The following is a 27190-nucleotide window of genomic DNA, read 5'->3' on the forward strand; positions in this document are numbered from 1 at the left end:
AATAAATGGAAACGGGATAGAAAAATGAAAGTGAATGGAACATAACAAGAATGCTATTTATATAAGAAAGAAATCAATGTCTCTATTAATGAGCCAGAAAATATAAAATTTTTTAAATTTTTTGTAAATAAAATTCTTCTAAATTGTAAAAGCGTGATATCGTAAGCTTGAAGTAATCGAACTTTATCATATTCAATTTATTATTAAATGCTCTGATTTATATTATTTAATATATCCTTTATGTCTAAAGTCTATTTTCTTAAAATAGATTTCTTTGCAAAGTAGAATTGAAGCAACGTTTTACGAACGCCGAATTCACATTTTCAATTATTTATACCGAAAGCATCTTGTACTGACTTCAATACTCATTAATACTGACTGCGTTATATCTTGATTAGTGTTAAGATACGCGGTGTGACTACATGTAAATGTTAGGCCGAAACACTGAAAAAAGGGTTAAATAGCTTCCACAGAACGTAATCTCGTAGAAACGTCAATTTCTAATGTAATTCGTATATATCCGCCCACGTGTACAAATTTTTCTCACGACCCTGCACGATCTGTGGTCTATCGCTCGATCTAAACTTTCGTATGCCAATTCGCCATGCGCGCTCACACAATGCATGTTATTTACACGCACTCCGTTGTAATTAAGCAGTGCAGAATTATGGGTATGAATTGATAATGACTTTGCCGGATCCGGAGCATTGTAAAATTAAATAGTATTATCAATGGAAGAAACACACACACATACATGGTTAAAACTAGTTTATGGAATATAATTCCAACATCCAACATGCAATTCGATCATAAAAAACTTGTTTGATAAACTTCACACGAATAATTGTTGTCATAAACATGTCATCGTGAACTGACAGATATATATATATATATCTACAATATATATATATATATATATATATATATATATATATATATATATATACAAGCTACAACGAAACATAACATACGGAAGAAACCTGCTACATGCCACAACATGCCGGATTATTTTAGAGTGGTAATTAATACGCCAGCACGTTGCTCATTTGTGCGGTGAATACCTCGAGGGATATTCTATCATCCTATATGAACCGCCTTTCCATCATCATATCTCAATAGACGCTGACAATCTAATTTGGCATAGGGCACAACGTGGCGGAGCGTTGTCTTGGGCGCGCGTACAGAATCGGTTCTCACGACCCTGCCCGATCCGATTCCCGTACCCCGGGCCTTTCGGAGGAGATCGACGTGTCGCTCCTTTCTCGGTGTCCACGCACCTTTACTACATATTCAATGTGCACGCAACTACGACGGATTTCGCAATCGCAGCGGGGTGCGTGCCTGTTTGGCAATGGCCATGTCGCCGGTCCTCTCTGGGCACAGCCGGAATCTAATTCGCGGGTGTCACGGTGTCGAAGAGGACGTAGCTGCTATCCGACGACCGCGGGCCCCCACTATAGGCAAAAGCCTTCGTATAGGTTATAAAGGACCGAGCACGGTACTATACGGCTGCACTCTCTCAGTGAAACTCACGGAGGACCGTTCCCCGACAAAAGTAGTACTCCTCCCCCTCCTCATCAGCGACGCGTGCACCATGAGGATTATATTGCTGGTACGTGCCAAATTATTCGACTAATTGTTAAGCGTGAGTTTCGTCAGCCGTGTCCCATATTTCCGCGGTTACTCCATCGGAAACATCTTTCGAAAATTTCAACATGTTATAATTCTGTGTTTTATTTCTATCTAATATCCGCGTTTGATATAACATGTATAATTGTGAATACACTAAATTTGTAAAAAATTGATTGAAAGAGATACATCTAACTGATTAAAGATTGCAATATTTCAAATGTATGTTACAATGCTTTAAATATTACAACATTACAACATTAGCATACTGCCAGGAAGTTTTCTAAATTAATAAGTATAAATCGTTCAAAAGAAGTTGTACAACACAAATATCTTCAGTATTCTTTTTGTTTTCCGTGGACATTATACGTGCAGTAATAATATGACATAAAAATATAATTCATTTTTTACATATTTTTTAAAATTATATATTATTTTGCATTATATATAATATGTGCACAATATATAGATTTATTGTGTCATCTGTTGTTTTCACAAGAATTAATTATTATCGATAATTACATTATCACTGACAATAAGTGTTCAAAATCAGTTTACATATTATAATGAAAGTATTCATTATACTATATGTATAATGAACTACTATATTGTATAATGAATATATTTATTATATGTTATATTTTAATTATATTTTTTTTATCATTTATTACGTGTCTATCCTAACACATCGGATTTATGTAGAAAGCATTTAGACTTTTTACTACATTAACATATTAATGGCGATGTCTTAAAAACTGCTCATTATCCAGTGACCTATATTAAATTAACCATCATTAACGCAGGAAAGTCAGAATCTCGATAAGATCTATCACGGTTCATTGTTGTAATTTGCGCGCGCGCGCGCGCTCGTGTGAAGGCATTTATAATTCATAGACGGTGCATGATTAACAACAACGGAAAGTGAATTGTGTCCGCCCACTCGGTGTTCCGAGCATGGCCACGAGAATTTTTGTTGGAAATTCCCCTTTTGTCGTTTCTTCCGTGCGAAAGACGCGCCGGACGCGAGGAAACTGTTGAACTCGAAAATTGCAACAGTTTTCCCGCGAAGAGTCGTGAATTAATTGTACACCGCAGGCAGTTGTTGACATCCGTTCGTTGCCTTAATGAACCCGCACCCGGGCGGTTGGGTAACGTAATCTTTTGTTGAATGGGAAGTAGACTCGCACTTCGCACATCGAAATCCGCGTGTTACAAGCGCGCGTTTGCGCGACGGCCATCTCGTTACAACCCGACATTTTTCGCGGCGACTTGCATTTTTCGAACACGCTTGTTACGTGCCCTATTGATTGATAGTGAAAGTTTTGTTCATTATATATTGCGGTTATAACTGCATTGTTATATCTGCCGGTTCGTTATTCTTGACCTGAGTCGCTTGAGATCGTGACGTTTCTTTCTTTATCTGTAAAGTTTTTACGACGACAGTCGCTATTAACTTGAGCCGGCAGAGTTGAAATTAATATGAATTTAGTCGGTTACGTTCGCGTACCTACTCAAAAGCGCATAATAAACAATTACCACTTGTGTTCTTACTGCGTTCATAAACAGCCTGGTGTCTGTCAAGCTGTTGTGGGAACGTTTAATGATCGCCGATTTCACCCGTGCATTGCACCTGCGGCACAAGTTATAATTCGCGAATCGTGCGAAGAAATGCACAAGAATCCCGCACGCGGGATACATCAACATCGATTTCTCCGATTCTTCTTTCCCGCGGCGTAAGACGACAATTAAACGCTTATTAATAATTCACGAGCGGTTTCTATATCGCGATCGTTTCCCTACCATTCAAGTTTCATGACCCGATCTCTCGCAGGCAGAGCGGCGCGGCGGGTTCGTTCTGCGAGAGTTAATCGCGTGAAACGCAAGACGATCTCGCATGTGCATCGCGCGGACTTGTTGTTGCCGAGGTGGATAAACTCATCCGGATGCGTGCGCGAAATGCCTCGAGCCCGATACCAAGAAATCGGCGCGATCGAACGATCAGGCGATCTGGAGAAGTTGCCTGGGGTAGTCCGATTATTGGCACTTTCACCGATTACACAAATATGGGACGTCTGTTTTCGCGAAACTTTTCACGGCGATGCACAATATCCCCATCGCCCCGACGTACGCCACTCAAGATTTCCTCGCGGCAGTAAAGTCGTCGATACCGAAGGCAGAAAGCGTTCCTATGCACATAAAAGCATTTTTTTTCTCCCCGCGAGATGAATCGAGAGCACTTCTCACGATTTTCGATATTGGCAATCCGCGAGAAACGTCGGTTTCCAATGACGCAGCTTGTCTGTCATGAAGATCGAGCGCCGAATCGAGCGGCGCTTTTTCCTCGCTCAATCGAAGTCGCTCGAGCACGAACGCCGACGATATATACAAGTCGCCCGCGATTCGCGATAAAAATAAAAGAATGAAAATAAAAACGACTTATCGCGGCCACGATTCTCGACAGCGAGAACGTCGAGAAACCGGAGTTTTCCCGGAGCCACGACGATGACGACGACGACGACAGAGAAACCTCGGTAACGCCGAATTGCGAAAGCGAGGCTAATATATATAATAGAAGCAAATCTCTAGCCCGCTTTCAGCAGCGATTCGTCGGCGATAAACGATCTTCGGGACGACGCGACGCGACGCGACGCGGAGGCTTCGTTCTCTCATTCGTCGCGGTCCTTTGCCGCGCGTCTCAGGGATATTGACGCGGTCGGCACCCAAGCCATTGTGTAGACCACGTCATTTTACGACCTCCTTTTTACCGTCATTATGCAACAGGAAATTGATTATCGCATGCTTCTCAATTATATCGGCTCATCGAGCACCCGTCGAACGCCGTCAATTTATGGACATGCACTTTCGACGGAAAATCGAGCAATTTCGATAGATTTACTTTTTTGTTGTTACATAGAATAATTGTTAGCGCGCTTCTTTAAAAAAATAGACGATGTAAAGTTTTAACGCGTCGAAAGAACGTCGTAACTGCCCGGCTAATTAGCATTCCGAAGCGGGCTTTCCCGTTTTTGCGCGTGCATGGCCACGGCGGCAGTCTCGTATAGTCTCATTAGACAGCCGGTTCAGAAGAAAATGTGAGAGCAAGAAATATATCGCAACACACACGGGAGGCTGGCAAATCCATAAATTAAGGGCATGCCGATCTTTCGAGCGACTCCGAGCGGTCGCTCCTTACGAAACGCACCGCCGGTGTTATAATTACGCCCGGTATTGTGGATGCACAGGCGGGTAAACGCATTAAGTTCGCCGCATAAGGTAGGCGGGGTGGTTTAGAAATATCGGATAGATCGTTACACACACATCCCGTTGTAGCGACGAAGCTGAATTCGCGATGGCGTCTTGCGATGGAGATGAAACCCCTCCATTACGGTAATGAGATTGCCCGATTAATTTGACGTTCATCTTCCGCATGGAAATTTGAGTGGGTGTTACTTCTCTCACAACTTTCCATATTCGACATTATAATATGCTCGTAATTACTTTAATTAATTCCAGCAGAATTTTATTTTTTTATAGAGAAAGTTTAAAGAATAAAAATTAATCTATTCATCAGTAACTAAGATTCCAGTTTATAAAACTCTCTTGACTCTTTATTCATTTCAAGAATTATCGCTTCAACATCTTGGTTAATAAATAATCAATTATAAATTGAGAATTGGCGCTAAAAAGATGCGGAGGAATATTGGTACACGCCAAATTGCGCGCTTATTAATCTGCTTTCAACTTTCCCGCGTGGCAGTCTGAAAAAACATGTAACCGAATGACATTCTAATGATAAAGAAAAACGAAAGTTGTGGAGACTAGCGAGCGCGCGCGCGCGCAAGACCGGCTAGCCGTAAATACGAATCCGCGCGGCTCTCGGCGCGAGGTCTCGGCGCGGCCGGACGGAAGAAAGTGAGAGCGAATGAAACTCTACGCAAATAGATCGCTGACCGGTGTGGTCAGCGCAGTTTTCAAAAGACAAGGGCAGGCCGGTGCCTCGTGCGCACATACCAATGTGTCGCCGCCCGATGCCCATACGAAATGAGTCACGTTCGCTCTCGCCGCGCGAAACCACCCGCAGATAATCGAGTGCCTCTAAGCACCTTTTTCCGAGCACTGCCTTTGTTAACGCCGCGCGTCGCACTTTCAAATATTTGTTTCGACCTTACGTGAGAACGATCGCGCGTTCGTTTATAGCCGAGGCGCGAATCAACGTTCTCGTTCATTTTCTCGCGCGCGCGTGTTCGTTCTCACTTCCGGCAATCACTTCCGAAACACCAAACCCAGCGAGAACGGGATGTTCCGCGGAACTGTTTTTCTCTCGCGTGTCGATCGCGCGGGTGCGAGGCGTCCTGCACTCGCGAGAAAGTCATCTTCCCGTTGCCTTAGAAAAGAACGGCGCGGGAAAATAACGGCGCTAGATAATGAAAGCTGTCAGGTTGATTCTTTACGAGGCGATCCACATCCTTATGGCGTCCTCGTCGGGGCCGCGTTGGACGTAATCGGGACGTCTTATACATGTGACTTTCGCTTGCGTTGATAAACGTGGGCGCTACACAGTTGCCCGGGTACGCTCATTGTTGCACGCCGGTTATCATTGGCATCTACACGCGTCGTTTCTGCGCAAGAGGAGACGCGGAGACAGGTGTCGAAAGTAATGAAAAAAGATTTATTTAAATGTCAGGGTTTCAACAGTAGCGGATTAACATATCTCTCGCTATTCTTTGCTGCAGCCAAGAGGTGTCTGAACGATCTCGTAACTTTCTATCGTCGCAAACACTTCCTTGGCATTTTTTTTTTCCTAGACGCGTGCAATTTCTCGTAACTCTCCGGCGACGCGTGTACGCCCGACGCTATACACGAATCTCGTTCCTTCACGAACGCAAGACCTTGAGATCCAACCCTCAACCCACACCTCTTCTCGAGGTGATCTCAATTCTGAATTGCGTCGATCGGGAATTACGTCATGATGTAATTATAGAGGTGATTAATTATTATTTGGGTTGCTTTCGTCATCTGTCTATCCTCGCCAATCTTACTATTCCTTATACTATTCGATATATTCTCGTAACACGGCGGATTTTATACGGTTATTTTATTCGTCCTCGTTACATGTCCATTAACGTATCATTACGATGAGTTTGGTCAGCAACGCTTCGATGACTCCTGGATATGTGAGAAGAAATTCAATCCACAAGGTTAAACGCGATCTCCACACTCGCGATTATACGCCGCTGAGGATTAATATCTTATCTTAACCATTTCTCCTTGAGCATTAGTCGCATAAGTAATAATCTCAGGTTGAAATTGCATCGATGCACGTGCTTTAATCACCGCATTATAGTCGGAAGATCCGACACGGGTATCGCGTTTCCCCTTCGAATTAACTTACACCTGAGTGAGTCAGCGCGTCCACACTCCTATTTTCTATAACTTACGAGTATCTGCCGGAAGCATTCTACTCGCCGTTACTTTCCGCGTACTATTTATCACGCACGTTGATAAATAAAACAAGGATTCACGTTTCTCATGGCGGTTTGTATCCTCGTTACGTCACCGTCTTTATTCGGGAATAGAATGTATTGATACCTGTGTAAATAGCGTTCGGAGTACCCTTCCTGGTGCGCGCGATGCAATTAATCATGTCGAGCTTGAGATAAAGCGGATCCGATACGCCCGTCAGTCGCTTACTAATTACCGATAATAAACGCTGAGTTCATCAGAAATGAATTTGCGATCGCGACGCAGAGGCGCAGCTTCCATCGCTTCCGGAAATCTAGGCGAGGAAAGTTGCGGGCGATCTGTTCTAACTACTTCCTAGCGTGAAACACGAGAGAAACGTTCATCAGATCGGTGTCCGCGACCGATCTACATTACGTATACGGACATACGCATGCCAGGCGGGTGTGCACATGTGTATGTGTACATACGTGTAATGAAATCGAGAACGCGGCTGTTGAAGCGCAACCGGTCGTCCCAGGTCTTAGTTTTCTTTTCCTTTCGAAACTAACGCGTCACCTTCACCATGAAAGGAACCACTTGTTATCCTGCTCCTTGACGTTGTACGCGAGCTCTTACTGTTATATTTATCTATTTAGCTCAACCGGGACCGCTCTTACAAGTGTATATAGTAACGTTTTCCGCGAGCGTACACCGCGCTTTCAATAACTTCCTCCGATTTTTTACGTAAAACGTATTGGCGTACACAGACAGCGCGTTACGAGACCGCCGCTAATCGTAGATCGGTAATTGGCTCTCCCGCTTGCATGATTGATCCCACGCGGCGAGGTTCTTTCATCCTCTAAAAACCCACAGCTAGTCAAGTAAAGTGGATATTGCTTATTAATCATCTCCCGCCGTCAAATTGTACTCGGCGTAAAATTGAGCGATTGTGGATCTTGGCGGTAAATAATTATTATGCTGTTGCGTAATATATTGAAGATTATTCCTTTCGTAAAATTGTAAAAGAATAATTGAATATTATACCGAAAATTTCTTTAGTTGCGTACAGTTTTTTAAAATCTTTATCAGCAACAACATTTACAATTAGTATTTAATTAGTACCTTTTTTAAATATTTTTTCTTTGTACTTTGATTTTAACCGAGTACTTCATATCTCTAGATGAGATAACAATTTACAGTGTCAACCGCAAAAACATCGCGGTAATGATCGAAATAGGAGACACGAGAAGTACGCGCGCGCGCGGAGAAGCAGGACGTATGCTTATTGAGCGCGGCGAACGCGGATTTGCGCGGCGCGGCGCAACGATTCTTCCTTTCTCCGGGCCCCAGCTTCGCGCGGGGGCCTCACTTAGACGAGGCGTGGTGCGCCGTGGTCGATCGCTCCCAACTGGATCGGGCCACGGACCGAATGTGTCCGTGCCTCTCACTGTATGTGACTGGCATGCCACAACGTTGATTACAGAGCCCTACCTCAGCGTCACGATTTTCCTCCAACCCGAACCAGATGGAGGAGTCATTAGCCTGTACACGCTTTCAATGGTCCGGACAGTTGCGAGCGCGTATACCGTGGCCGACGATAATGACGACGTTGCAAGTCTCCTCGTCGATTTCGTCGGTACCCGACCGCGCGGCGCGCAATCCTCCGCACGGGTCCGATAATCGCGAATCGGTTTTGTACCGCCGACCGACGACCTTTTCCTATTTTCAGGGAGAAACGCTTGGAAACGGGTACGCAATTTCGTTTCCCCTCAATCGTCGGTTAGATAATCAAACGGTTCGTCTCGATTCTCTAATGATCGGGGATCGTCCTAAAAATCCAGAACCCGGAAGAATCGATTCGCGAACTTTGGGAGCAACTGTAAAGCTTCGAGGGCGACAGTGCCTGCTTTGTACCCGATGGTAGCGACGGAAAGTTACGAGTTTCGCTCTACTCATAAAAATTCTGCGTACCTATTGCTTCTTCCTCTCTCTCTCTTCGCTTCACCGATTTAACCGATTGGTTCGCAGAAGGTGACGAAAATACGGGTGGGATTCAGAATTGCACCTCTGAATAGCTAATCGTCTCATTACAGTTCCCGCGAACTTTGCGCTCGCAATTGAATTCGCGACTGCGAGCTCTCTGGCTGAGCAATCGGTGAGATATGAGAGACAACTTTCGCATACTTGCCACGCTTGCGACACCACTGTCCCATTTGTCATGTGTGCGCCGAATTAAGTCCGACGGGTGTTTCGTCAGCGCGCTGCGTCGTCGTCGTCGTCGTCGACGCGAAGAAAGGCGCCCGACATTTTATCACGGGGTCGACTTGGAAATTAATCGGCGCACGCCCAGGAGAGCACGCTGCAGCCATACCGTATCGCTCGAAAGTTCCAGGACGACGTGCCTTCTCGTCCCAAGGACGGATCGTGTGCTAATGCGCAATCGTCGAATATTCCCGATCGGGTCATCGCGAAGTCGAGCGAATCGATCTTATCGGCGCTCGACCGGCGCGCGGAGCGCCATTTCAAGGAGCGAACAGTATCGCGTGGGATCTAACGACTACCTCGTATATCCGCGTCCGGATATATTCTCTTCGTTATTGTCTATGAACGGTGTGCTGACAGTAAAAACAAAGATCCGTTTTACGGCGACGATAAAAATTTTAAAGGCAATTGATTATGTACGCTGATTATGTACGCATTATTAACAACATTAATTGAAGCGGTCGGAGATACGAATCTATAGAATGCCTGAGAAAGTAAAAGGCTCATTAATTCTCCACGCATCATTATATAAAAATGCTAGACCTGCTTTCGTGGCACTTTCGATTGACCCAATCGTCCACACGGCAATCGAAGAATAATAGGGCTTTTTTTTCCTCGCGCGCCTATCTTTTATATTATTGTATTCAGCGAGAGCTTACACGGCGTTTCCTGTGGGTCGTCGCTAGGTGTGGTTACCGCCGCCTGTCTTTTGTGTGTGCGCGCGCGCGTGTTTTGCTCTCGACTTGGTTCAAGGAGATCCAGAAGCGGCCGGCAACGACGGCGAAACATGCGCGCCGAGTTACGTTACGACGCTCTGAATCTGAATCTCTTTCTCTCTCACGGTAGGCAGCGCGCCGGCCGCGGCCGCGCGCGCTCCTGCGCCTCGCCCCGTATTCGGGTCAGCCGAGTAGTAGAAATTACGTAACACGTGTGCGCCGGGGCGGTTCCCACCGAGTGCCGCCTTACCGGAAGTCGAGACCACGTTTTGTCAGAGGACGCACGGTCAGCCTCGCGAGAAAAAACGCACGAGCGTTTCGTATTCTGTATGCAGGATACGGCGAATGTCGAACTGGGAAATATCGAAAGACTGTTTAAACAATGACTCATGACGCATAGAACGATAAGAAAAGGAATCTCGTTACATAAATCACGCAGTACATATTTCTGTTTTAATGAATTTGCGAAGTATTATTACATTGTTCATTCCCAACTTCATTAAATACATATATCTTTGTGATCTTTGCTCGTAGAGAATTGGATATTAATACAATGGCAATTATTAATTTATATAGTATCTGCATAAAGATCAGATTCGATTCGTAAGATCAGATAACCAACCAGTAATTCGTAAAGGAATTTGAAGCATTCGCGGTCGCAAAATTCACATTCTAGGCGGAATCTATCGCAACAGACACAGTCGTGGAATCAGAGCAAATCCAGATGTAATCTAGCAGGCTCGAAAACCTTTTACGACGTCGACCACGGCCGTACACACCGCTCGTGCTCTCCGTACTCGCGTTTAACAGCGAAGCCGAGCATTCGGTCGCATTCGTGCGATAAGGAATTTTGCGCGCATACCGCACGAGTGTTCACTGATCCGCGAAACACGCTCTCTCCTCGCTCCATCTTCTGCTTCCTATTGACTATAAGCGTACCTCCTTAACGCGAATCCGACTTCATGCTTGGAAACCAGACTAGTCGGCTAGGCCCATATCCATTCCGCCTCGAGTGGCTCCAACAATTTCGATTACGCTTCTCGCGTGACGCGATAAAACCATGTACTTCCCCCCTTCGCTGCGGGTAAAAGATCGCGAGAGTCTGACAAGTATCGTACATTTCTACTTAACGCCACTCGATAGCGTGTTATTAAGTTTCTCGACGCACATGAATGCCGATGTGAAATATCAGAATTCTTGAATTCTTCTATTATTTCGTAAATTTATTTCTCTGTAAAAAGTCACGTAACTATATTACATTAATTAAATAACATGTATATTTCAAAAGATTTTAATTAATTTTTTCGAATAGTTAGAAAGTAGAAATTGTGCGTTAGGGTACAATATAGGTATATTGTTTTCTTGAATAAATTGAGAAATTTTAGAAAACAGATATTCATTGCTTAACAATTAGTATCTAGATTTTAGCCGATAATTTAACCGTAAAAATTTACAAATCACGATTTTCACTTTAAAAAAACCGTCTATCCTGCTTCCCGTTTTCACTTCGCGAAACTTTTCTAAAAATTTCAATCCGACAAGAGCTCCGGCCACTTTCTTCCGTGCGCAACACGCGTAACGTCGTATCAACACGTTAATGATCATATCCCCGTACCGATCGCACAGCGTGTGTTGTCTACCATAGTAAATTTTTCTTTATTACCAGGTAATCCCGGCATGTCTGCTCGCCCTAACGGAAGCGCGGCGAGTGCAGATCCGGCCTCGCGTAACGGAGCCTCAAGTGTACTACGAGGAACAGGACAACCAGGCCGCAGAGGACGAATTCGATACCGTGGCGGTTTATCACCCGCGCACCCGCGCCCTTCCTTCGCCACGATCCAAGGATGCGCTGCACGGGTCGAAGCCGCCGCCGGTGCAGACTATTAGGAACTACAATAAAGTTAACGACGACGGGTCCTTCACCTTCGGCTACGAGGCGGCCGACGGTTCTTTCAAGGAGGAGACCCGCGGCACCGACTGCGTAGTGCGCGGTAAATACGGCTACATCGATCCGGACGGTAATAAGAGAGAGTTCACCTATGTCTCGGGAAATCCCTGCGATCCAAACGCGCCGAAGGATGAAGAAGAAGAGGAGGAAAAGGAGGAAGAGGAGCTCCCGGGGCCGGCGAATTATCCCGTCGTCAGACCCATACCCCGACCTGTCTCAGTGAGACCCACGTATCATCAGCCGACCACTACTCGTCAACCTACCACGATATTCCAGACCGAGTACCAGCTCGACGACGACGCCAGCCAGGAGCTGACCGAGGATGATCTGAAACCGCAACTGCGACCGTCAGCCTTTAGAAGACCCTCGACCATAGTGCAAGTCACCCCCTCCTCCGCCATTTACGAATCTTCGCAGTCCGCCAGTCCGTCTCTTTTTAGGCTAGCTTCCACCCCCCAGTATACCACTGCGGCGCCTGTTCTCCGTAGCCAGCCCACGGTCACTTCGTCCGTCTACCAGTCGCTCGAGACCACCACTCGCCGGCCGGTGTCCCGTCATCCCAGGCCCCAATCGGTCGCGATAACCCCACGACCCCACGTCGCCCAAGTAGCCGCGCAATACGTCTCCCCTAGTAGCACCGAACGTCCCAGCAGTCTGCTCTACGCCCAGACCCACCCCACGATATCGCCATTGCGCACCACGACCGCCGCTAGTGCGCCCCACCTCGACTTCGCTGCCGAGCTCGAGCGTTACGTGAACACGGTCGGCTCACACGTGTCCGCCGCCCCCGTTGCGAGGCCCCAGACCGCCCAAGCATCGCCCCAAACCAACTCGAGAGTTAAGCTGACCGGTCAGACGTCGGTCACCGCCGGTTCCGCAGCCGCTGAACCCATCTACCAATCGGAGCTCGTGTACGATCCCGCGACCGGTCAGTACAATACCCAGCTTTATCAGACATTACCCCAAACCGTGGGTGACTTTAGCCTCAGTCACAAACTCCAACCGTTCGTAGCCCAGCCCCAGTCCCTAATCGGCCTGCAGCAGCTCCAGCAGTACCAGCAATCCCAGCAATCCCAGCGTCCGGTCTATAAGCAGGCCCAGTCGGCGCCCAGTCCGACCGTAGCCCAGCCTCAGGAGGTCCTCTACAGGAAGCAGCAGGCGCAGCTGCTGCAGCAGTCCCAGCAGCTCTACGCGCAGCAACAACGCCGCCAGCAACAGCAGCAACAACCACACAGGCTCCAGCTGCTGGAGTCGCAGAGAGAACCCCAGGCGTTCTATTACGTCGCACCCCTGAAGGCCTCCGCCGCCACCTCGTCCCTTTCAGTAGGTCAGATCGATCAGTTTCTCCGAGGTAGCGGCGCTAATAACTACTGATGTAATCTGAGTTGCGATTCTTAAAAGAGATCTCCCTCGGATCCTCGAATCGCCCCTCGTCGATATTTATCACTCGGTATCGCCTCGAGCGTTCCTCGCGAATTAAATCCTCCGCTGAGGATCTTGCGCCGATCACAGGTCATAATGTCGGCCCGTGCGTACACAGAGGGTATTACATATAAGTACATGCATTATATATAAAGTATATATCTCACGTGGTGGCGCCAAAGCTGGGATATGTCAAATATATCGCCGAGTGAATGGCACACACGAGCGCTTCGATTGCATGCGTTGTACGCGGGGAATGCGTGTGCAGTAAATATTTAATATAATCCGCGCGACGACGCGCGAGAAAGGCGCGCGGCGAGCATAGTTGCGATGAAAAGTATCGGCGATAATAAAAGGCCGCGGATTTTTACCGTCGCGGATTTTACCGTGTATTGCAGGAAACGCGAAACTTTCCAAGAAAACATATTCAAGGTTCATTATTACGAACGGATCTTGCGGTCTTACCGTAATTTTCAACTTTGCAGTAATGCGAGACTTTCCGAATTACCGTATTCCCGATAGGCGCGCTTTCATGCCTCGATATGTCCGTATGTAATTGTATATAGCGCTCGCTTTTCCGTCCAATGCGTGTCTCAAAGCGTTCTTGCGCCTATCCGCTCGTCTCGGCTAGCGCGCGAACGTAACATTATCCGTCGACGACGCAATCGGAGAACGAAGGTTAAAGAGATTAAAGTATGTGATAATGGATGGAGGAACCGCGCGCGTACGATTACATGGATAATGTAACTCGTAACAATAACGGAGAGCCAAGTGGCAAAACGTGATACGTGACAAAAAATTTAAATCCTCTTAGATAATCATATCTTTATGTTTTTTTTTCTCCATAATTTCCAGTTGAATAATCTCGTCGTAAATCTTCATTCCGTCCGAACACATAACGAGGAAAGAATTATTCGAGCGAGTTCCAGCGTCGTTTCGCTAACTGACAACTTGTTGAAACAATGCGTTCATTAAGAATAGTGAAATTTTATTTATTCGCGCGTCGAGAGTTGACACCGAATGAGGTTCCTTCCGTTTTCTCAGGCCGATTCCGAGAACACCTCTCTTTCCACTCGAGTATCGTGCATTTATGAGGCATGTTAGAGAGTGAAAGCCAACGACCTGACGCAATACTCACGCACGCATGTACGATGTATTACCGTGGCAATTTCTCGCAGATCCCTAACACCGGCACTGTCGTAAAGGTATATCCACGAAGGTTCACGATACAAACGGAACACTTCGTCGCGCGGCCGCGCGGACCTTTTATTCACGACCCCGTAAGCCCAAGCCACGTAATAATGCTCGACTCGATTACAAAACGTCGATCCAGTGCAACATCGAGTCGCATGAAAGGCGAGTGAAACGCGATCAAGCAAAAGGGGATAATTAGTCGAATCAAAACCGTCGGTGTTTCGAGATACTTTCGATTAGGCATACAATGTTGCACATCCATACCTATTGTATCATATAATGCATAGAATGCATTGTATGATATAATAGGATGCAGTTAATTCTTCAATCTCGTCTATCCTAATCTTTCTCAAGATTTTCAAAACTCCAACCATGTGTGCATAAAATGTTAAGAAATAAATCGTATGTCACTAGATTTTATATTTTTTAAATTAAAAAATAATTCGAAATCTAATAAATGAAAATATTTTGAATTTTTGTTTAATTTAATTTAAAATTATCATGTAGATCTCTATTTTTAAATAACGTAACATTTCGTGACAATCGCGATGAAAGCTTCTCCGTTTGATTTAAACTTCGTAACGTTTCTAATATTTTCGAGCAGAGATCATCGCATCGAAATTCCCAGGCTTGTCTACTTCGTTGCGTCTATACGAATTCCGCGATGCAAACGTATCGCTCGCGTTTCAACTGGGTAGTAATTCCGATATTCGATACGCGCGGACCTCGGGTAGGAAGTGTACTCGGCCTTTTGCAATGTAGAGAATTTTGCAAGCCTGCCGCGAGTAGGGTTCACCGCGAATCGACCGTCAAGGAAACTGCAATACATTCTTATCGGCGTAGCCGGGTTTGTAGGGACAACATTCTATTCGCGCCGTAACCGTCGCGGACTTTCTATTTGCATTCTCTGTCACAAGTGTGAGAATCGATTCGAGTTTAATGCGTTCCGCGGCGTCGACTGTTCAAGCCCGCGGAAATATATGTATATCAAATCCGGGAAGGAAACGGCGCGCGGCGGTAGGTCGCGCACGCGATGAAATCACTTTTACCACGCGAGATACCGCAGCCATTAATAAAAACCAGTATAAAGTTTCTCGGATATACATCCTATATCATTACAGATTTAATGGATCTAATTTTCCTTCAACAAAAAATCTTAACAAGAGATTGTTATACAATAATTATTAAAATTGCAACGTCTCGAATACATTAACATTTAATTCTCAAACTAGACATTTAAAGCGAAACTTACTTAAAATTAATAGGAAAATGATTTCATCAGTAATTCAATTATCAAGAGCTATAATTAACAGCGCCATTACAATTCGTCTTCCTGTAAAACGCAATTCGATGCACATTTCTTGAAGAGATTCATGTACCACCGTAAGGAGATACATTTTAACCGATTTCGTGGTTTTAATCGCAATCACGTCGTTGCTATAATGGGCTCAGAGCGGCGGTTGTCTACTCATACTGTAAATAATACTCGTTAGCGTTAAAATGCATAGCGACTACTTAGCAATTCATACGCATAATTAATGATACGACAATTGCGCATAAATCTTCGTAAAGAAGAGTCTTACGTTTACAGTTGTTTTCTTTTTGTATTATTTGTAAGCATAATCGAAAGAAAAATATCATTGCGAAAATGTGCTGCGCTGTCATTTCATTTTCCCCGAGTCCTCAGTGTCATTCACTTTCGCTCCATTGGAATATGAATCGCGAAACGGAAATATCAGTATGTACGAATGGAGATTGAAACAGGCGTGTCGAATGTTTGTTTATGATAAAATCACGGCGTGGTAAACATTCGTAACGTATTATAACTTGTAACTGTAGGTACTTCATTTCCGCGTTCCTTTATAAATCTGCACTTTATTGGAAGGAGAAAACATGCGAATGACGTCTGTAATAATCAAATTCGTTACGTACGTTGTAATGTGGCGTCCTGATGTCATTTATATTTTATTATGAAACAAAGAAAGTGTGAAGACAGACTTTTATTAATTATCTCGCCATTAAAGCCACGTTATGTTGATTTAATGTAAGATTATTAATTAAAGCTTGTTTATTTAAAAAGCCACATTATGTTAATTAAGAAAGTAAGCTGATTCTCACAGATAACAATTATACTAACTCTCTCTCCCTCTCTAGTTTAATAGAAATTACGAACGCTATAAATTCTCCTGCATCTGTGCGGGTGAAATATTACCTCGCACGACTTGATGGCCCCAAGGTGTTGCTGGACATGCGAACGTGCGATTTTTACGGGGCGAGAATAACGGGCCGACGCGACGCCCGGCGGCATGTCGTTTTTCGTTTCGTGCCGCGGCTGAATCACGCGCGGTAGACGCTTCCGCGAGAAGAAATTGGAAAAGTGGGAAAGGCGGCGCGAGGCGGCATCGTCGTGCACGATGTATATAAACGTTGTTACGTCACGAACGACTGCTACGTGCTATCCACCTGCGGCGTTTTCTCCGCTCCGATTATGAACCACGTGCCGCTGTGAAATCGCAATCGGCGGCGTATGCCCATAAAAAATGAAGACAAAATTATCCCGCAGCGCGCAGTAACGTCTCACGAGCGATCCCGCCTTGAAAAGATGGTTTTGCAAAAATAGCCATCTTAATTGCGATTTTCCAAGTCGCTGCTGCGAGAGTGCTTCTTATTATCGCGCATCACGTTCTACTTAACTTATCTCTATTCGCGGCTCAAAAGAACTGTTCCTGAAAAGGTTAAATGAATCTCATATGTATTGGGTTGCATCTCGTATTCTCGTCACTTTTGCGTATCCAATCAACGTCGATATGCATATAATGACCATGTACGACGTTAGCCTCGCTTGAAAGGTAATCTTTTAATGAAATGTCAATTCCGATGAAACATTTCGTACGCAGGATTTGCAACGCTTTCGTAAATGTCGTTAATAATAAATTTAAGATTTTTACGGTAAACCTCGAATGTATTAATAAACAACGAAATTAGTAATTTAATAAACAAGGATATGCATTATGCGCGTCGTATATATATTCAATTTTGCGGTAAAAGTGGATTGTGAGCGCTTAGGTGAAAGTCATCGAAAATGAAAGGGTCGAGTGAAGTGTTAAATCAAACCACGCCAGACAGCTTGTACACGTGTTTGTGTGTATGTGTGTGAATGACCGTTGCTAAATATATTATCTAAGTTTTGAAACGTGCGCACGTGAATACAATCGCGAAAGTAAATTGGATCGATGATTTATTTTCGACGCTACGTCGTAGAAGATGTATCATATTCTATTAGCTGACTCGTGCAACAGCTGAACTTCGCGTTGCAAAATCTAGGAACAAGGCTGCCCACTTTTTATTCATATAATCGATGTGCGATTAATTAAAAATAGATAATTTGCATAGTAGTATCGGGAACGGTCGCTCTTATTTTTTATTACTTCATTACTTCACGCCGAAATCTTTGGATTGCACACTAACGAGAGATACAACCTTGAACTCGGTTCCAGTGGACCGTATAATACTATAGGTCACGGTTTATTTATGATTTTGTGGTTAACGCAAGCCACAGATCGTTAGCGAAAGTTACACTGCTTTCTAAACACGCTCTCTATTTTACCGGTAAAAGATGAACGAGACAATAACAGCTGTCATTTAACGAACAACTGTGTATCTACGCAATCGCACGTTTTAGACTTCTATAAGAATCCGTATAAGTATTGCCGCAACTGTGTAATTGCCATAAGTGATATCGTCATGTGTTAAACGTGATCAATTAACAAAAGCATAAAAATCTATACTGAAAACTCTTCGACAGGAAATGGATTAACGTACATTATATACTTCAAGATTGAACAATTGTATTTATTTTACACAAGAAAATTATAAAGAACATTGTAAAAAGATTATTAAAAATTAGGAAGAATGTAAAAAAATAAAAATATACGATTTTATATAAGTTATTAATAAATAAGTATACCTTAAGAAATTCCTAATACGTTGTTTGACATTCGCGCGGTGGAAAAAATGGATAACTGCTTGAAATGTAAATAGCCGGACAGGTAGATGGAAATGTCATTAGTTATTGTCATTAGTTATTGTCAACGCCATTCAATCACGCGGAACGGACCATGCACAGGATGACGGTCATGCGCAACATCCTCTACTCTATCCTATACGATAAACGTCAGAAGAATGTGACAACCATTCTGTTTTTGCCACTCTCACGGCGGATATAAATACGTAGATTGACATAACTTAACGGCGGTAGTTTATATGTCATTTAGATGCGCTACGCGCCTGATGCGATTACTAGTAAGCTAGCTCGCGAGAGAACCGGTAACAAAGATGACAATTGCGGCCCACACACTGCACGGACGCGCGCACACATATATACGCAAAATCCTCTGAAGTAATCTAATTATAATAATTTCGTTGTAGAATTTCGCTTGCATTATATGCGAAGTCAGTTTCTTACTTACGCGTTCGCGAATAGACAAACAATATGATTCCTAATGACGATAATATTAATATACCTCGTTATCTATGAAAAATCTGTCGTAATTAAGTTATACGATATCCCATCGCTTAGCACGTAACTCAACACAGATATAAGCATGCAATTTATATGTGGTAAAAAAACAGCTAATTAAACTAGCAATCTAAAATTTTCCTAAAGTATGTAGATATTTTATTTTTATGGTACATTATGTGTGTGTATATTTATTAATCAAATCATTGTCTTGAAAAATTTGACATAGGAAAAATATTTGATACATGTTTTTATTCCTTATATTTAAATTTGATTTTTATTTTCTAAAATTATAGTCTTCCTCCCTTTTTGAGGAGAACTGTTTTTAGATATTTATTTTGTGTTTCGATATCGATAAATATTTTTATAAGAAGAGTTAATGTTCTTTTTGCTTTTATAGCATAGTTCCTGATGCATTTCACTACGCCATGCAACCTCGCATGCAACGCCGTACGAAAGGCAGTATATCCGAGGCGTTGCACATTATATATGACATCAATGAGTCACATACTAACACACAACTAGTTCATTACTGATGATAAAATATGTATTCAGGATGGGAAACATTTTGCGATGACTTAGTACTCCTTCGGAAATAATGAGCCGGCAGATTATAAAAGGACTGCACGCACGATAAAATGAGATAGTAAGATTAATTCTCAGATGTTTGTATTTTGTTATGCCATCCAACTGATGTTTTACACTTTTCCTAGAAACGCAAAGAATAAAGTTTGAAATTGCAATGTTTAATCAAATATATTTAAAATAAAAGATACGCTTTCTTAAATAAGTTCTTTATGCTGTGATTATTAAGAATTCTTAATTTTTTTATAAATAATTATTACATAAATGAATTTATCAAAAATTTAAAATTAATTGCATTTCATAAATTCGTATTCTAATATTTGTGTCACGTAGCAAATTATCCGATTACATATTAAGACGTTTCGCAATATCCACTCGTGATACCGTTTTAGCACACGCGAATAACATATTTCCGCAACAAAAAACAGCACGGCCTCGGATTTTCGGCTACCGGTTGCTGAAAACGGAACATGGACCTATGGTTTCCACGGGCATAATGTGAGAATATGTAACGAAAGTAGGTGTGTCAGTCGAAATATAACTGAGATAATGTGTAACCGGTAGTTGCGTTACGATTAACTTCGTACCCACTTTCTTTGGAAGAAACTAATCACACGATTGTCTAGCTATTGTAGCGCATGGAAGTAGATATTAAAAGATTATAATCAATAAAACAAAACTACTCAGATATATTATGATTAGAAATTAAAGAAAGAAAATGCTTTGTAACTTGAACATCAAAAATTAAATAAAAGATAGTTAATAGCAGTTTTGGACTAAGCAACATACTAAGAGTTGACTTTTTCTTAGCAAAAACTCGTCGGGAAGTCTAATTACCGTTATACAACGTTGAGAATTGCAGTGTTTTGGTGAATTAAGCATCAAAAGCGTAAACAGATAACAAGATCTAATTTTTCATTCAATTTCAAGCAAATTTTCCTCCGATAGAAATTTAATTTCTATTACGAAACCAACAACATCACGAATGATCACGAATGACCAATCAATAAAGTCATTTCTATGAAATCATATAATTTTAATGATAATATTATGTTCATAAGATTGTTAAGTGTAAAAATGTTAAGAAAAATTGATTCCATTGTAAAATATTTAGTAACTAAGAGAAAGTATTAGTGTCTCCCGATGTACACCGTACACTTTTCCCGGATATCCTGCATATTTTAATTATTTAGATTTCAATAGGTCCGCCGACCGCGCGTTTGCGTTCGCGGGCCCCCGAGGTAGTAAAGGCCCCGACGAGAGACAATGATCCTCCGCGGAGGAAACGTGCGACGCGAGGCGAGATAGACAGCCGATACGTCTACGAACGCGAGGCATATCAAGGTGGCATCAAAAAAGTGAATACGAAACCCGGAGGAAATTGCATGATGTAATAATTGTCCTGTGGGAGTGCCTAGAGTGGAGCGAATACCACAATACCGGTGTTGCACACTATGGGAACTATTGTTACAGATTTTACAGTCTACTACTGTGTGCTTCTTGCCCGGCCGTCAACTCCCACGTGGCTTTCACTTGTCCCCGCGAAGCCAAACTTCTTCGTATGTTCCATTCTGTCAGGACATCGCGCTCATTCCCCCCCCCCCCGCGGTAAACGCGTTTCCGCTCCTTTACGCGGCCGTTATCGGTGCACTTTCTTCGGGGCCTCGCAAGCTATGTGATTTTTTTTCAGACTTTCAACAGTCTCTAGAGTCTAAGGCCGCGATTGTAAATATTTAAGAAAATAAATAAATAAAATGTATAGTTTGTGAAATCATCATTTTATGTCAGTATGGAACCGACAACTCATATATATACCTACTTTAATAAAGAAAGGAAACATTTATCTTACAGAATTAGAGCAACTTGTGAGCGAGATGTAAAACATAAACGCTAATCAATGAATTTGTTTAAGGAAGACAGAAAGAGCAGCTGCTCTTCAACTTCGCACAGCAGTCAATCACCCGGTGACTTTTCCCGTCTTCGAGTCGTTAGAGTAATTCTATCTTGGGCAATTTCGCGCAACGAAAGAACGTGTAATCGAGATGAGCAAACACCAACCGCGGGCCTTCATTATCGTGTACTTTCTGCGCGCGCGACGCGCTTTGCGTTTTTTTTTTTACTAGCAGGGAGAGGAGTTGTCATTTGGTATTCCAACGCCTTAATGAACGTTTAGGGGTCATCAAGGTTGAACGTGGCGGCTCGACGCGGCGCGCCGTGGAAGGGGCGCGGCGGTGGTTGCCTATTGTGTCACCCTATATATAACGGCACCCGACACCCCACGCCGTATTAAGAACATTCACCGCATCCGCGGTAACATGGTTTCCAGTTCCAACAAGGTATATCGCCGAGTATTCCGTGCTGGCGCGAGTGCACGAGTAACGCGTTCATGGTGCCCGCGATCCGCGCAAGCGAGAGAAAGAGAGGAGAGAGAGAGAGAAAACGAGATCGATTTCAGTCGCTATCAATCTAAATGCAAGTGTTCGGTCTAAACGTTCCGGCGATTTTTTTTTTCGCGAAACCGATATTGGTGCTCGTGGGAAAGTGCGCGCCTTGGCGAACGATTGCACGCGATGTTTCGCCCATACGTCCTCAAGATTTATTCCGAGAAAACGTTTTAGAACGCGAAATGCTGTAAAGTGACAAGTGCATCATTATGTGAACGTGAACGCGTATTATGAAAGTATTTTATTTGGAATATATAAGCGTCGAATAAATTAAAAACACGCAAAGTCCATCGCGCAGAAATATAAGTTTGTCATTTCAGAATTCGTGTATCCAACGATTTGTTACAATTTTTGGCACTCATTTTTCGTGATAATAATGATACACCATTGTGCGTCATGTCTATTTCGCATTACTGCGTTTTTCTTCATAGAGAAAAATCGTCTTTCCTTTTAAGATGACGCCATGGCTGATGGCATTCTTCTGTCTGGTGACTGCCGGCTGCTCGAACGTCACGGACCAGCAACCATCGGAAACGCATCATGATCATCAAGTGGCGATCTTGAAGCAGATCAGAAAGGTGAACGAAGACGGCTCTTATACATACGGTTACGAAGCCGGCGATGGATCATTCAAGGTAATTACGTGCATAACTACTTAAGCGTGGCGTAAACCGCGCCTGACGCCTATTTTTCCAAGAATTATAAACTGCATCGCACAATAGGTTCCCACAATATCGGATATTAATTAATCAGAAGGGTTCTTTTCATTTCTAATTATATTTAAAGTAGCGATTACTTGCTGAGCGAGTAATGCTAATGGCCATATTAATCACATATTAAATAACAATAACAATATTAATAGTGTAACTTCAATAAAAATCTAATTGTCTTTGTCATAATTAAAAATTTATATCTACGTACTATATAATCTTATTTATGCTTTTATCTATATATTATAATCTATTTTATTTATAAAATTTTTAATGTTATTTAAATTAAACTAATAAATGGAGCAAATAATATACGATTGTTTAAATTATCATTCGACTTTGGAAATATATTATTTAAATAGATTTTAATTATAAAAGATATAGTTTAATTATATTTATTAAATATTATGTATATAAAATAAAAATATTTATATATACATATAACTTATATATAAATAAAATTATTTTATAAAAATATTTTTATTTTTTACAATCCTAATTGACAATAGAAAGATAAATTTATTTGTTCAAGATTTACAGTTAGATTCGCGCTATTTTCGTGAAGAACTGAACGGAAAATACTTGCTTTGTCAGGTCGAGAGTCGCGATGTTTTGGGCAACATTAAAGGCACGTTCGGTTTCGTCGACGCCGACGGCGAGATAAAGAGGGTCTCGTACTCGTCGTCGAACGGGACGGGCTTTAAAGCAACCACCATGTCGCCATTGCAGGAACACGTATCGGTCGTGCAAAGTATACCGCGTCTCAACCGTACGTTATCAACTACGAGAAAACCGAACATCGTGTACGCCACGACGACGGAATCGTCGACCAGGCCATCGGTCGTGCAGTCGATTCCTCGAACGAGGAAGACGACTACCAGTACCACCACGACCACAAGCACCACTACTACCGAGGCACCGAAAACGATATTCGGACACTACTTGAAAGGCACGTCGAAGAGCAGGCCGCGTTTCGTCATCAATGGCCAACAGAGACCGATCGTCATAGAGGAAGACACCGAAGACGAAGATTCGCAGATCAATCGACCTAGTACGGATGACAAGAGCGGCGCCTACCGAAGAATCATCTTTGCCAAGCGACCGATCGAGCATAGTCTCCCGCCGATCTCTGAAGACTTCGTAGAGAAGGAGGACGAGGCTAAAATCACGACGGGGAATACTTTGAGGAGGCAATTGCACGACGAGACCACCAAGTCGAGTTCCATTGCCGATGACGGCGACGATCACTCCGACGTTTATGGTGGTTCCTTGTCCACGACGCGTCCTTTGTTCACCACGTCGGCTCCGTCGCGAGTCCTCCAGAGAGTTTCCAGTACTTCGCGCCCAGAACGGCCAAAGTTCTACGTCAATCGTCAGGAGAACTTGGGAGCGGGTGGTCGATTCGACAGTCCGAAGTACGAAGGTTCTCGGGTCTACGAGACGGAGACGAAGCCCACCCAGGAGGAGCGCACGACGACCCAACAACAGATCCTGCTTCGCAGTTCTACGGCCAGGGTACCGACGGAGACCCGGGACTACGTCAGACAGAGCACCGAGCCTGTCTTCGTGAGACAGCAATCTGATCAGTATCTGCGGGAACTGCCGCCAAGAATACTCGTCCAGTCTCAACAGGGCAATCTCGAGGACGACGAAGGTGTCTATCGAGCGATACCGATCGGCAGGATCTTGTTACCTCGGCCTCCGCCGAATCACCAGCCGGTCTACTCGAGCACGACGGACGCCAATGTTCATTACCTGACGGAGAATCCCGTGCCCGATCCCGAGGATGAGGCGCGGATCGCAATGAACATGAATTACATGCGTCCGCGTCCCGTGCGGCCGCTGATCTATCCGGATCCCGAGCAGAGAGCACGGCCAATTCTACGGCCGATTCCGAGTGCGGCAGTTCATCCTGACGACAGAGACTATCAGGCGACCACGCCCGAGTATCCTTACCGAGCTGGCGGCCTGGCGCTGCCTCCGGAGCCGCCAAATCCGATCGCGCCGCCTCTGAGCCGACGAGACTTTCAGATGTTGCTGAGGAGGCTACTGGTGAGCCAATACGGCGTGCAAGCCCTGTCATACCCGAAGAGCTTCCTTGAAGACGCCCTGTACGACCAGCAGCCGTATTCTTCGTACCCGGCGGGCTATCAGGCGCCACTTCCCAGACCCGAGCTCGCGTACGATCAACAGGCGCAGTACGGCGATCGAGTGTCTCTGAGACGCCCGGTGTACCCCCGGGCTCTGAGCCCGCTCTATCATCCTCAATATGACGATTATCACGACAGATATCCCAAGAGAGTGTACAGGCAGAAATTCTACACGCAGGACGTAGCCGACGAAGCCGATGAGATTCTACCGGCACCCATTAGGGAAGCTTTACTGCTGCGAATGGTGAACCTAGCGATCAACACCGAACGATCGACGATGGTTCCGACAACCGTGTTGACTACTACGACGCCGGCATCGAGATACAGAAAGACGGGTCCGGTTAGGAGCGTGCAGATTATTACGGACGACGAGGAAGAAAAGGACATGAGGAAGAAGATGTAACGACGACGAATGGAGTTAGAAATAGTTAGGAATTACGAAGAAGTATTACTCACTTCAAGTATAATATATATATATATGAGTTAAATTATTGTAGAATTTTAACTAATTGTTACGACTTTTTTTACAAGATGAGAGAAACTCGACGGAAGTTAACGAATTTGCTTTCGGCAATATATTTTTAGATATGTCATCCCTAATATCATTATCAATTATCCCGGAACGATATCGAATTCTCACGATAGCATATTTAAGTATGACGAAGCGGCTTACGTCAACGATAACCTTTTTTTTTAATAGCGAACGGATATGTCCAACTAATGTCTTTGCAACGGACGCATTCGTCGTTAATGAATCGAATCGGTTTCGCGAAAGGGAAATCGTTGCTGCGCAGCCCGACCGATTTTCTGCACGATAGCCTCCCAACTTTTGTTGACGCGCATATTTACCTTAGAGTAGGTGCATCAGTGTTCGCAATCGACTATAAGAAATATTGTTAGATAATTAAATTTCTTTTCTAAATGAAGATATTATTTTCTCATACACTTATCTTCCAGGTATCGCGTGAAATTTTTCTCACGCTGCTGGGATTTGCGTCAATATCATGTCGTTTAAAATTAACAATGAGGGAAGAATGTTGAAACAACGAAATATCACCAGTGAATAGCATTCCAATAGATGACAGCTTTAATTTACAATTAGATGATAATTACATTACGATAACTATATTAATTATCCCGTAGCTTCAGAAAATATATTTATCTCTTAACGCGATCTCTTAGAAACCGAACAAATACATTGGGCATTTATTGGTCAGCAATCAATCACTGGTGCATCTATCCTAAAGCGATTATCCGAAAGAAATCTCTCTTACGAGATACCCTCCGTTAAAACGGGACGGACAGCACCAGCGAAAGCTCTTAGATCCTAAGGCATCTCTAGCGTACTCCCTGCTTACGACTGTAAATACGGCGTTACGTAAGAGACTAGTGTGATATATACGCATCGAAATAAAGAAAGAGTCGGACGGTAGACGCCAAGGCGTTGTGTGAGAACTCATTTCATAAGTCCCTGAGAGTCGGCGTTACCGGGAAAGAATAGTAACGCGTCTACTGCCGGTAATTAGCGTCGCGCGTTGCGACATTCCTGCCCGGTCGGGTCTTACGCGGCAAACTTTACGCGCGAATATGCGGCCGAGGGCGTAGATCATGAGATCTCGCGCCGTGATTTCCACGCATACGGGGAGCCCGCCTCGTTTGTCTGCGAGAGCGAATTTCTTTGTCGAAAAAAGCATTACGCGCGCGACACACGACGCAAATATCTCACGCGTGTATATCCGAACGGCACGTGAGAAGCGGAACAATCACCGCTCGGTGAACGTTCGATTTGCACAAGTGACGACGCAAAAGGCGAATCAATTGGATGTTAAAAACATATAAATGGGAAACGAGCTCATTAACAGCATGCGAATTATTGATTCATCAGACGAAGGGAATTAAAGTAATAAATTCACTTCGTCTCTGATGAATCAATAATTCGCGTGATATTAATGAGCACGACAAAGTGAATTAAATAATTTACTTTGATAACCATTGCTGATTATCGCTGATTTATTGAACGCGAATAATTATATTGACATTGCATCTCAGAAAAGAAAGTTAAACAAGCTTATTCCAAGATTTTCCAAGTTTTGTTTATATAAAGTATAAAAGTATTATACGTGTTTCAGTTACTGATAAGTGAAGCGAAACACGTATGAACGAATAATT

The 27190-nt window shown here is 43.7% G+C and overlaps 2 protein-coding genes across 2 annotated transcripts; both read left to right on the forward strand.

The window, feature by feature from the left end:
- Positions 1-1542: 1542 nt before the first annotated feature.
- LOC112465224 (mediator of RNA polymerase II transcription subunit 12-like) lies at positions 1543-15072 on the forward strand. The gene is made up of 2 exons (XM_025032691.1): positions 1543-1612; positions 11716-15072. Exons 1-2 carry the CDS (start codon positions 1595-1597, stop codon positions 13369-13371), a joined length of 1674 nt encoding a protein of 557 aa, XP_024888459.1. The 5' UTR covers positions 1543-1594; the 3' UTR covers positions 13372-15072.
- Positions 15073-22023: 6951 nt separating this feature from the next.
- LOC112465231 lies at positions 22024-26516 on the forward strand. The gene is made up of 3 exons (XM_025032701.1): positions 22024-22053; positions 22617-22796; positions 23466-26516. The coding sequence occupies exons 1-3, from the start codon at positions 22033-22035 to the stop codon at positions 25422-25424; spliced, it is 2160 nt and encodes a 719-aa protein (XP_024888469.1). The 5' UTR covers positions 22024-22032; the 3' UTR covers positions 25425-26516.
- Positions 26517-27190: the final 674 nt, after the last annotated feature.

The sequence above is a fragment of the Temnothorax curvispinosus genome, unplaced genomic scaffold (genome assembly GCF_003070985.1).
Source record: "Temnothorax curvispinosus isolate PA1 unplaced genomic scaffold, ASM307098v1 QBEX01015018.1, whole genome shotgun sequence".
In the NCBI taxonomy this organism is placed as follows: domain Eukaryota; kingdom Metazoa; phylum Arthropoda; class Insecta; order Hymenoptera; family Formicidae; genus Temnothorax; species Temnothorax curvispinosus.